Raw genomic sequence first — 13407 nt, forward strand, 5'->3', positions numbered from 1 at the left:
TGGGACATAATCAACGTGCATAGTAGGAAATAAATATTGTATCTTATTTTTCTGTTGAATAGATGATGAGATATTTTGAAGACAATAAAAAAATATATTTTCCTAATTTGCTAGTGATCCCAGAACTGAAAATTGCTAACATTCTTCCAAATATATTACTCTGTGTTCATTGGAACAAAGAAATGTATACGGCATTGAAACAACCCGAGGGAGACAGATTTTTCATTTTTGGATGAACTATCCCCTTTAACTATGTCGAGATTTTATTCCGTAATATACTTCAGCACAATTTTTACACTATTAAACTTCAGAAGTAAATGAAGCAGTAATTCAGAAATTCGTTCTTTTTAAACAGATTAAGATCATTATTCAATGCTTTGGAAAACCAAATGAGCTTTTCCAAAAGCTTTCTGGGTCAACATGATAAATGATTTGCCGACTTAAGCCGTGGCTGTACGTACAGTGCAACAGCCCTTTCCAGACCATACTGAACTCTCACTTACTTAAAAAATGTCCTTCATTCGTGACCTTCCTAACTTTTATGACATTCTTTCTTTAGTACGACACAAAAAGTGTAAAAATTATAAAAAAATATTTTGAACAATTTCGGTAACCAAACAACATTGCACCCCATTGACTTCCATTGTATGGACACAAAACCACAGGGATATCTCTTAAAATATCTTCTTTTGTGTTCCACAGAAGATACAGGAACGACATGAGGGTGGACAAATTGTTTTATCTTTAGGTGGACATTTTTGATGACAGTAGTATAATGTTACCATAGTATTACTGCAGTAAAAATAACAGTAGCAAATAGAGTATACACAGAGAATATCAGGGATGAATCTATCAGCAGGATATTTGGTTTTCAATAAGTCTCGCAAAACTTTGTCTTTCCCTGCACTCTATTATTTTTATTCAGCCACCACTTCCACACCACTCCTTTATATTTCACCAATTCACTCATTCTTTCTCTTTCATTTGAAACACCGGTCCCTGTATTCCATCCATTTCTTTTCGGTGCCGGTCTGCGATTTATAGCATTAAACTTTAATATGTGCGCAGGGAAAGGTGGAGAGAGAGAAACAGAGACAGAGTACTTCAGGTACTGCAGTCGAGCAGATGTCAGTACATTTTTATAATATTAGAGCTTAGATTGGGAGTGATTGGCTGGTTTTATTGACCTCAGAGCTACCCTATAATCTGATTGGTAGACAAAGTGGACGGTAACTCAATAAAGCTGCGAAACAGCTCCCGGAAAACTGCACTGACACAGTCGAGTGAATGTGTGAGAGACAGACAGAAAGCAATTGTGTCTGTCACTAGCAATGTTTGTGCATATGTTGATATTTGTGACATACATAAGAGAAGATGAAAAAAGAAAAAGAGGAGATGGAGAATAGATGAATAACCCAGATACATGAATGAGTCTGGCAGATGTGATATGGTGGGAAGTGCACATTGTTCTAACACTTAGTGGCACTTTTGTGCAGGGTGGCCAAGTGAATTCTGGCTGTAGTCGAAGCCTTTCAGCGTCTCCCTGTCAATTAAAAAAGCTAAAGACTTTTCCCCAGCACGATTTAGACAGTTAAAGCTAAAACCGTTGTTTAAATACTTTAAAGAGTCAACTTTAACACATACTACTGAATAAATATCACTATTTAACCGCTTGTTAAATTTGATATGTACAAAATATTAAAACCTACAAATATTATTTCTAATAACTACATTTTTAGTACCTTGGGTTGTGTGTTAGCAAAACAACCATAAGAAATACTTCATCATAACAAGCTTGTTCCACTTAGTTTGATAACCAACAGTGTCCAAATACAGTTAATTTAGATGGTTCTATGTTCTCTTTTTAGCTAATGGAATCCATGCATTTCAAGTGTCGAAACATTTTTGGGTTTACTGTAAGTAAAGTGTGCCATGTACCTTGCCGTGCTGACCCATCCTCACCAAACAGACGACCGCGTCCTCCCAAAGCTCCAGCCGTTCATAGATCAGCAGCGCAGAACTTGTCAGGCCCAAATCCGTCAACAGACTCGCCAACTGCCTCTAAACGCACATACACAGAGACATATTATGCAAATGTATGCACGCAGAGACAGAAATATCCCAAAACAAGCAAACACAACTCAACACAATTTCTGTAAGGATGTATTTCTCTCTGTTCCGTCATGCTGTACAAACACCAGCTACACACAGTATTAATGACCGCTGTCCGATCTCCACATCTGATGAATGCCGCTGGTTAAATGTGTGTTCACACGCTTTCCGCTCCTGCGTTCGTCCACAGATCATTTGTAATGAAGGGACGAAGCCACTAAAGGATGACGAGTTGGAGGTCGTGCTCGCCGCACTTCCCGCTTTAAAAATGTATTTGTCCAGAGTAAATGTCAAATGAACTGGTGTCTTCTTCAACCTCGGATATCAGGAAGACATCACAAACACGTAGGTTTGAGCAAGTCCTGCTTGATTTTTCCTTCACCTTTCCGGGCCGTGACACCACCCCACCCGCCTCTAGTGGCATATCACGTCCCACGGGCATTATGGGTACCCATAAATCTAGATATATTCACCGGTGAGGCTGTTTGAGATCATGTGACCGATCAGCCACAGGAGACAGAACGTGATGCTACTAACAAACAGGTGAGAGAGAAAGCTAACGAGACAAAAGAACAAAATAAAGACCATTTCATTTCTCATTACGTTTATTTTTTGTTTATACTGATTGTCCATTTCATTTAAAATCCTGTCTATCATACTGATAAAATAGGAATTGAGCTACAGAGAGCAAGAGACAGAAAGAAAGGGTTTCCCTCCGGCTCTATTTGTGCAACCTTTCTATCTTTTTATTTTCTCATTCATTCCACCCCCCACAAAACTGCCACAGCGAACACTGTGCTGATTCATATATATGCCAAAATGATTCATTCTGGAAGCAAATCGAACAATTTATGAAATCTGTTCCCATCTATAAAAAAACATGCCCTGCATCCTTCTCCCATCCCGACATAAACGCACACACTTTTCTGGCTGCATGCTGTTCTCGTCTCTTGCTTGCGGTTTCGTAGCGTACGATTCCCCCGCCAGCAATAGATGCGACTTCAATTCCAGCTTTATTGCTGCTCACTGTTATTACACCAAGCGCGAGCGATGTCATTCATAGAACTGATCACATCAACCCTCCATTCTATCTAGCCACCCACTCCCTCCCTCTCTCTCGCTCTCTCGTCATGTCACTCCTTTCCCTCTAAAATCCTTTATCTCCGTCCGGCCTGTTGCCATGCCTCCCCACATTTCACTTTCCTCTCATTTATTTGGTTCTGTCACAATCTCTCTCTTTAGAAAACATTTGTTTGCTTTTCATTATTTGTATTATTGCTCAATCAGGCGCACTGGAAGAGAGTAACATGTTGCTCTATCACATGAAAAATGTCAAAATAAACTCCTCGCCTTGTTCCCCCGGACGCCCTCACCGTGTACGGGAAATTAATTTCGTATTATAACTGCCACAGCTCTTACTGCTGAGATACGGGGTATATAAGCCAGCTGCGGCGTTTACTCGAATGGGCTTTCCAAAATATAAATAAATAATGCGTGCCCACGCTCATTTGCGGCGATCGGCTTGATGCACTTGTGCGTCTGGTAATGACATCAAATATGCGAACAAATCAATTTAGGCACAGACAGACAAGTCAATCATGTTCGCTTCAAATTAACTTCAGTAATCTTGCCTTATTACGTGTCAATTATTCCCCACATAGGAATAAATTTAGATGGAAAAAGGAAAAAAAACCCAAGCAGACTCACTGTTCACTTCAAACCAAATCCCTTTGAAAGTTACTTAGCGATCAGTGGATCTGTAATATATCAACCTGCTCATTCTCTACACACCTTTATTTACTCTTCAAGGTTCCACTAAAAACATATAACATTTTTCAGCAGACAGCTGTTTTCTGGAGCGCAAACATCAGAAAACAGATTTTCCCACCAATCAAACAAACTGAAATCTGATGTCAAATAGACCAAATGATCGAAAAGTAAATGCGCCATAGTGCATAAGAGCAGGGTGTCGACACAAACTCTTAATCTTAGTTACTACTTCTTAAAACTTTTAGAAACATTGTGATTTGGAGAAATAAACGCATAACTAAAAACTTACCTGCAGATCCCAAAGAGGTGGAGCCCTGCATGCATAAAACATCTTCAGTCTTTCAGTTACGTCACAATTTTTCTCGCCAAAGAAATCCACCAGCGTCTAAAAGAAAACAAAGTGAAGGCTTAAACCGTTTGTTGAACATTTGTAATGCGTTTGATTAAAATACAGTGTGGAATTTGAGTAGTACATTGCAACAACTCCGTCATCTTAAATGGGGTGTGTGCATATGAAGCGATGACGCATTTCCGCTAAAATCTCAGCCAGCTCTATTACACCCAGTGAACCTAGATTCCACAGGACAATGGCGTTTTTCACTCGATCGCTTACATGATTACGGTCAAATTATCCAATCACTACGTCCTACATCAACAACCAAAAGCGAGAAACGCTTCAGGCTGTCCTTTTCAGGCTACGGTCTTAAAAATGAGAAAAGCGAAGTGAACTCGAGGCTTGATCACAGAGGCACATAACACTGCTTGTCTGTAGTGCTGTTGGTTAGCTGCAAATTGAAGGTTTTCTTACTAAACACATTGTTATCACTCAGTTATTAGAAAACTACCCCAGGGCTATAAGATAGGAAGTGGCTTATCTGGGTTTTAGTGGAAGTACGTCATTGCGCCGAGTGCATGTACCCCATTTACTGTGTTCCACAAAGAAACATCTAAATATAGTTCTCAATCAGAACGACGGGTTTAAAACAAATCCCTCCACGGCATGTGAAAATCAATCATAAATTCCAAGAGTGATGGCAACAGTAAATAAATGTGTCTGCACACGCCAACAACGACAGCGTCAATATTTAAATGCTTTGAATGGAAAACATTTTCAGAGACAAGCTACAACGCCTGATGGCAGAAAAACTGTACACACTCAGTTTATAAAGCATGTGCAGGCCTGATGTTAGACATAGTAGTGCAAAGATCAACCCTCGGAAATCAATGTTGATTTTCATAAAGCAATAACAAAGTGCTGCGTACAACATGCAAACAAGCTGAAGTCTATAAGATAACCGACTGTGGTCTGAGCTGACATTAATGCACCATTTCCTCCATCCACTATTATGAAGTCTTTGTCATAGGGCACTATATGCGGAGAAAGCAAAAAATACGCTTGAGTATTTTAAAAAAATGAAAACGTTATGTGGAACTGCTGTCTGTAAACTATTCCAGAACACTACGGAGACTTGGGCTTAAGAAAAACTCATCTGGATATGAAATTTCCGACTGACTTGATGCAATCAGTTTTTTTCTGAAAAGATGGCCGAGTCTGTCTGTGGGCTGCAGATAACTAATGACTTGTTTAGGATTTTCACGGCTGGAAAACGCTGGATATATTTAAATGCTAAGACTGATTGGGAAGGGTTGAGAGACACAACTGTGAGAAACTGTCAGGAAACAGTGGACACCATGAAGGACTATGTACATGACTGTCACATTTCCAAAGAGAATAAAAACACCACATAATCCATATGACTGCAGTCTCTTGAGCAACAGTAATATGTGAGGAACAGAATAAAAGTTATTGAAAGAAATTGGAAGAGTCCCGTCTCATTCCTCACAGAAAGTTATTAAATGGCTTCAGAAGACATGCAGGATGAGTCGAGTCATACATACTACTTGAAAGGTGCCCTACAAAGTTTTTTTGGTCTGCAGACAGATGTGATCACTATAAACAATCCTTTCATGTTTTTAAATTTTTTCCAATTTCTCAAAAAATAAAATCACAGCAAGAACACTAACGTGCATTTTCACTACCGTGGTGTACTGTATTACCCAACACCGGCACATGTCTAGAGTTAACAGATGCTCCTCCCAAGCAGTCTAACAAACGTCATTTAAGATGGAGATCAGAGTTTTACTACGCACACGAAGTTTAAAAAGAGAATGACCCACATTGATAAAACTATTTAAAATAAACGCTGCAATATTTCATTAAATAATAGGCAATAGTCCTTTTTTATTTCACTGGGACTTTAAATCTGCCTCCATTTTGATGGACACGCCTATCTTCCAACAATCCAATCAGTTCTCGATGTGGGACATCAAGGCCTTCCCTTCATTTTCTCATCTCATTTTCATAATCATTTTTCATTTTCACATCAGAATCTGTCAGGGAGCTTTTCATCACTACATTGCAGATGTACAAAAGCCCAGTACACTGAATGAATAGTTTGGAAAACAATGTGTGGTATCAGGCTGTATCCTGTCAGCACGGCCCTTATATTAAGAAAGAACAAACAACTAAAACCATCTTTGGGGACTTTAAGAAGTTGTTTAAGAGGGTAAAGAGTCGTTGTTGGCTTGGAGAGAGAAGAAAAACGGAATCAACTGATTCGCTGCACACAAGACAAAAACTCACACACAGTAATGACTAACAGAAATCGATTGAAACACGCCACTGAATCTACCAGATTCAGAAAAAGACAAATAAACACATGAGCCGTAAAAAAACACCGTGTTGAACCATATCATGTGGGGTTCAAACACAAACACATGCAAAAAGTAATTAACCTATGTATGTACTGAATGTTAGGTATTAGTAATTCATCTCAATTTAAAATAATCTAAACTGACCCTTTTAAAAACGAAACGTGGGTGATGAGGTGGAAAGGGTAGAAAAACATATGAACTAATGCACCCCACAGTGACTGGAAAACTCAGAAATGACATTACGGAGGTTCACAGAGTTTTTGCACAAGAATTTCACAAAGTGGGGCAAAGTAAACTCCCCAAAGGTTTGACATTTTGGCAGTTCATTTTGGATTACATGTAAACCTTTCCATAGATCAACTCCAGGCGCCAAATACAGTGCCAAGAGGAAATGACATCATGTGTTTCATGACTCGGCATACTTATTAAAAAGGAAACCAAGAAGCCCTGTGGACAGACAAAATCCATTCATAGCACATTAAACAGTCTATAACCAAAACCCAACAACTGCAATACCAGTGTACATTTAAAGGGATAGTTTAACACAAAATGAAAATTCTGTCATGAATTACTCATCCTCAAGTTGTTCCAAACCTGTATACATTTCTTTGTTCTGATGAACACAGAGAAAGATATTTGGAAGAACATTGTTTCTGGGGCACCATTGACTACCATAGTAGAAAGAATCCGGGCCCAGTTAACGTAGCTAAGAAAGTACTTTGTAATTTAAAGTAACTAGCTGGGATAAGTTTAGGTTTGGTTATCTAGTTATTACCCCAATAATATTTACTATAAAAAGTACATAGTATGTACTTTGAAAACAGGACTGTAAAATAAAGTGCTACCAAGAATTCTGTTGAACACAAAATATATTTTGAAGAAAACAATGAGTTTTGGGGCACCTTTGACTAACATTTTAATGCCCCAGAAATTTCAGTTGCTAACATTCTTCCAAATATCTTTCTGTGTTCAAACAAACAAAGAAATGTGAACAACTTTAGTTTGAGTAATTGACATTGTTTTCATTGTTGGGTGAACTATCCCTTTAACATCAACACGTCTGTAAAAGACTAGTCTGTTCTTTTTTTAGTATGTACCATATTCAGATTATATTAACATTTTCCCCACAGTCACATTTAAAAAATTTCTATTTTTAAACATTTACTGAATTTCATTTAAAACTGAGCAGGTGCACAATAGTTTGCAAGTGAGAGGAAGCAAGCTTAACTAGATTTTGATGAAAATGTTTTGTGGCAAGTGAGAGCATTTTGTCATACAATTACAGCAGGGTGCATCTGTTGTGGATAAAAAATGAGCTTAACATATCACCCTGCTGGATGACTTCAAGAAAAAACAGTTTTTCAGCTTCACAAGGGCCGTGCGTCAGAGCAACATTAAACAAGACATTCTGGTGAATATGAATGCAAAGACTCAAGCCTCTTCTGTTTCAGACATATTATCGATAAAGCACTGAAGTAAAAATTTACATCCAGAGAAATCTGCTTCTTCCAGAGGCTGTTCAGAGTTCTAAATGGAAAAATAAAGTAGGAGTCAATGCTTTGTGCAAGCGCCGCAAACGTAAATGATGTGCTGACAAAGAGCGTATTTAATCCAACAAAGCACCAGACTCCATTCTGAATACACAAAGGCAATGAAAAAAGTCTGAGGACCTGGCTCTCCCCGGCCAACTCCATGGCCTAGATACCAGCAGAGAAATGCAGCGTGGTGAAGTGCTTCTCTGTCACTTCTGAACATACTCTCGCTGCTCTTGATCTCAGGAGAAAGGCCAGAGAAGGCAGAGGAAATGAAGTTTGTCAAGTACCACTGTGAAACTCTAACCAAAGCCAGGCAGAACAGATAAGAGTGATTTTCAACAAAATGTCAGTGTAGATAAAGGTGGGAATATCAAAGACAAAACAGAAACCTTTCTAAACGTATTAAAACAAATGTGAAGACTATAAAGTTTATTTGAATGATCATACCACTTAAAAATCAATAACTCCCTATAACATGACACATCAGCCCTTAAAGTGATAGTTCACCCAAAATTAAAATGCTGTCATCATTTACTCGCCCTTTTCTCATTTGCAACTTATATGACTTTACTTCACAGAACACCAAATATGATATTTTGAAAAATGTTGTTAACTGGCCCCCATTCACTTGCATTGGTTTTGTGTCCATACAATACATGTGAATAGGTGTCGGTCCTGTTCGGTAACCAACTTTCTTCAAAATATCTTCTTTTGTTTTCTGCACAAAATAGAAAGTCATACAGGTTTTAAAATGACAAGAGGGTGAGTAAATGATGACAGAATTTTCATTCATTTCCCTTTAATTGAATATACAGGAAAAGTCATGCCTTGAAATATCTGACCTACAATACTGTACATTTTTATACTTGCATGTTAGTATTATTAATAAATGAACTGTTATTTGCGGCCAAGATAAAAATGGGCTGCTTACACAATTCTTCAACATCTGAACTACAGAAAGATCATTTCTACATTTAGTGTTTATCATTCTCTCCCTTTTTTTTCATCTGTTCTCTCATTCCCTCATTTATCAGCGAGTAAGAGAGCGAGCTGTCACACTTTCGCTGTCGCTCGGGGGGCCCGGCTCAGCTTGAACCCCTTGGAGGACGACTGAACTTACCAGTGTCAGCAGTGAGACTGCAGAGCGCTCTGTGTTTCTCTGACTCTGTGATAGACAGATGTTTGTGCGACTTGCTGTGATCGTCTGTCCGACTCAAACTTTCCCCTCAGGGCGGCCCCTGGAGTCAAGTTCCCCTAACTATCTGTCAGACTGAGATTTGTGATGTCAGAGAGCAGCTCCGCTGGGCAAACACTTAAGAGTTACAGGAAAGAAAAAAGCCATCAAAAAGTAGAGAGCAATGCGTCACGACAAACTCCACTTGGTTTTAGATTCATAGCATCCTTTCAACGTTCATAAGGTTCCATCAGTCAGGTGTTTCAAGTTTTCTTTCTCTAAACTTTGCTGATGATCACCGGCATTGTGGCCTGTCTGCTGTCAATTGACACTTTTTTGAAGCTCCGCCAGCATGTCCTTCAAAATCAGTTAGCTACTATAAATCATTATATTTCAGTAATAAACAAATACATTTTGCCATTATATTTTAAGGGATGATAGTCAAGAGGTTAGAGAATATAATTCAATGAAAAACCATTTTTGACAAAAGAATTACTTTCATACATCCGACGAGGTTTCCCAGATCGCATCACATATATCTGCATTCACTTAACACTATGAAACATTTAGGTACCATGATTTGTGATATGATTAATGATAGTTCGTGAAAAAACATTTATCATTTACTCCCTTTTGCAATTCCAAACCGTTATGACTTTGTTCTGCAGAACACAAATATATTTTGAGAAATGTTTAAGTGGTTTAGCATCCTGTCAACGTCAGTCAATGGGGGCCATTGTTGTTTAGTTATCAACATTCTTCAAATGATCTTCTTTCGTGTTCTGCAAAACAATGTTGATAACTAAACAACATTGGCCCCCATTGACTTTTGTGCTCAACAGACGTCAAATTCAAATACAGGTTTTGAAGGAAATGACGTTGAAAAAACATTTAGTTGAGCCATATGTTAAAATCAAGCCATAGAATTATGGCTGGTGTCATAAATTTCACACATCAAAAGCAAGCAGATGACTCAAAACACTGCTTTAAATCAAACATCTCTACATGGCAAGATGAATTCATGTGAGGATAACATTTATCATGATCCTTAAGACTTCGAGTGCTACAATGAATCATAACGGCAGATGAAGCATATATTCTAAGCATCGCCAAAGAGACTTGTGTAATTTTAAAACAAGTAAATCGAATGAGGAAGAAACAAGTCTGATGCTGTAAATTTCATAAGAACTCCCAATACGAGTGTGGATGGATTGAAACGCTTATTCGCCGGTCCCTGACAAGTCTATCAGCTTCGGTCTCTCTGTTCCCCAAAGTCATTGGAAACCATAAAATCTAATTTGACCAGGAGAACAGGAAGATCCAAGCTGTCCTGTTTCCTGCAGAGCACAGAACGAGAAATCCCATTTTCCAGTCCTCCCTAAAAACCCACACACAAAGCACACATATCAGCACTTCTCCGGTTTTATTGTTCTGGCTTTTTTTCCTTAGTAAGACATAAAATGTCATGAGGAATGACAGGAAGGGAAAAGGAAGCAACCCGAAGGGAAGCCGTAGCGTCCTCCTCCCTTCGGCTTATCCGTCCATTTCCCTCACACACGGTGAAATCTGGGATCTCATTTTTCTAGGTGCTTTGAAAATGGTGATGCGTTGCATATAACACACACACTGATAAAATGCATAGCTTGAATACACTGTAATTCGCTTTGTCAAATGAATGTGTTCTACCTGTGTTTGCATCATGGCACGTTCAACTCTTCTTGAGCTTCCTCTCTCCAGTTTAGTCCTCAAGCACAATGATGTCACCTCCACCGCCCAGAACTTTGGTTGAGACAGCAAACACTGTGCGAGAAAGAGAGCGATGAAAAACATCACTTGTGTATCTTCACCTCAAAATCATTCTTGTGACACGATTCCCTTGATGTGACAAATTAAAAAAATGACTTAAATAAAAGACATCAATAAAATACATTTATATCCTGTGACAGCATCAGCTGGCTTGTATCACATCAACACAACAGAAGTTAAGTGGGGGTTCAATGAAAATACTTTCCAATGCACTTTAATGGAAATGCATCCTAAGTAGAGCAAGACGGAAAATGTCAATACTGGACTGAAGTATACGAGGTGCCTCCAAATTCTATTTCAAACCACATAAGATGTTAAAGGAAGACATCTGCACTTTAGTAGTGCTTGAAGTCATTTTCATAAGCATAACTATCGTCGTTTTTACTTGGGATTGTTCACCCACAAATAAAAAAGAATCTTTTAATCTCCTCTTGTCCTTCCAAACCTGTATGAATTTCATTCTTCTGCAGAACACAAAAGAAGATATTTTGAAGAATATTGGTAACCAAACAACATTGGACCCCATTGACTGCCACTGTATGGACACAAAACCATTTTACAATTTCACAAATATATGATTTTATGTTCCACAAAAGAAAGTGTCATATACATGTTTTCAATAGGATAATGTGAAGACAGAATTCTTATTTTTGGGTGAACTACCACTAGTACTGTAAGACCGAGACAGAGAACTGGTCATGATGAAGGTAGAGCGAATTGATCCTGGCTTATTTGGACACGAGCAAGCATGAGTAATGGAGTATGTGTAATCAATGAACCAAAGGTCAGTATCTGGGTATGAATACACAAGTGTGTGTTCGTGCGTGCGAGCGAGCATACACACATAACTAAACATTACAGTATATGGTTCAAGGTGCCACGTTTGACTCCCACTCCTCCAAGCATTTATTACAGGAAAGGGTAACACCAGTTTGCTCCCATGACCTATGAAGCACAAAGGGGGAATAAAAGTAAAGAAAAGAAAAAATGTGTGATTTATGTGAACTTCAGGTCGGACCCATCAGCCTCCTGCTCTTAAACCAGACATTCCACTTTAAAGTTAAAGAGGGGGACTGGAGAGCTTTAAAGATCAGATATACAGCTTACCCTGGCCATCTATGTTCATCCAAGAATTAAAGAATTACATCTGAATTTGCCTCAAGCATGCACACAGTAACAAAAATGTAGGTTTATCTAATACATTAGACTTCAAATAGTTCAATTAGAGAAAATCTGTTCTTGTTTGCTCACCCTTATGACTTTCTTTTGAAGAAGATATTTTGACGAACTTTGGTAAGCAAACAACCTTCGCTCCCATTGACTTCCATTGTATGGACATAAAACCTATACGACATCTCTCAAAAAATCCTCTTTTGTGCACTACAGAAGAAAGTCGTACAAAAGACCTGACATTTGAATGTGCAAATAACAATGAAGAATTTGTCTTTCAATGCTGAAAAACAGCAGATTTATTTTATAGAAAAGAAAAACATAGCACACTGTGCAAGTCTCCTCTGAGGGTATTTCCTCACTGTGTGTTTCTGTACACTGGGGGTCTAAATTTATCTGTGTGGAAACATCTATATTTAACCCCGCACCCCTACTATAGTCTACAAAAAAAAGTGACTAGTCGTAAACTATTGAGAGGAAGCGCGATCAAGTGACCCACGGAGAAAAACAACATCTGTTCCAAAAACACTGATTGTTTTTCCAAACACTCCTCCGGTCAGCAATTGGTTAAACAAACAGCTCTGCCCCAAACACACACCACTGGATGTTCCAATATTGTTGTGTCTGCCTGGTGTTAAAAACGACACCCTTAAGTTTTAAATATATTTGTTATTCATTCACACAAGCAAACAAACGCAGCTTTAATGGTGTAACTTCTATGAAAAGCATTTTAATGTCAATTCCATTTTGAGGATGCTGTCTTGGAAAAGCGCTGTCCATGTAGACATTAGACAGTGAGGCAGCTCACTAGGGTTTGGAACGGAATCACCGATACATCATCTCTTGTTTGTACTCTTGGATGATCCCTCAAAGGATAAATTTGGCTGTGACTCCTAAGCGCTGATGAATATAATGAATAACAGAGACGCGTTGGCTGTCTCCAAATGGGCCTAGTGCGTCACAGGGGGTGCAGAAATTGTGACATAAGCATTTGGCGGTCCGTGTTTTGGAAACCCAAACTGATAATGTGTGGAATATTTTGTCTTTTCCCCCAACCAAACGTCCTGAGTTTTGCAAGCATGCGGGGTCTTTAGGTGAAGTGGAGTCAAGGTGCATCTGATTTTT

The 13407-nt window shown here is 38.7% G+C and overlaps 1 protein-coding gene across 2 annotated transcripts in view; it reads right to left on the bottom strand.

Annotated features, from left to right (window-relative positions):
- Positions 1-13407, bottom strand: part of ttc27 (tetratricopeptide repeat domain 27) — a 65292-nt gene that overhangs the window by 21181 nt on the left and 30704 nt on the right. Inside the window, exons 10-12 of one of the 2 annotated variants that reach the window (XM_079458235.1) lie at positions 10993-11106; positions 4172-4267; positions 1939-2061 (exon numbers count right to left, since the gene is read on the bottom strand). In XM_079458235.1, coding sequence (XP_079314361.1) covers positions 1939-2061; positions 4172-4267; positions 10993-11106 — 333 coding nt within the window. The remainder of the gene's footprint in view (positions 1-1938; positions 2062-4171; positions 4268-10992; positions 11107-13407) is intronic. The other variant, XM_079458236.1, reaches the window with a different exon arrangement.

Source organism: Barbatula barbatula (assembly GCF_947034865.1).
Source record: "Barbatula barbatula genome assembly, chromosome: 6".
Taxonomy (NCBI): Eukaryota; Metazoa; Chordata; class Actinopteri; order Cypriniformes; family Nemacheilidae; genus Barbatula; species Barbatula barbatula.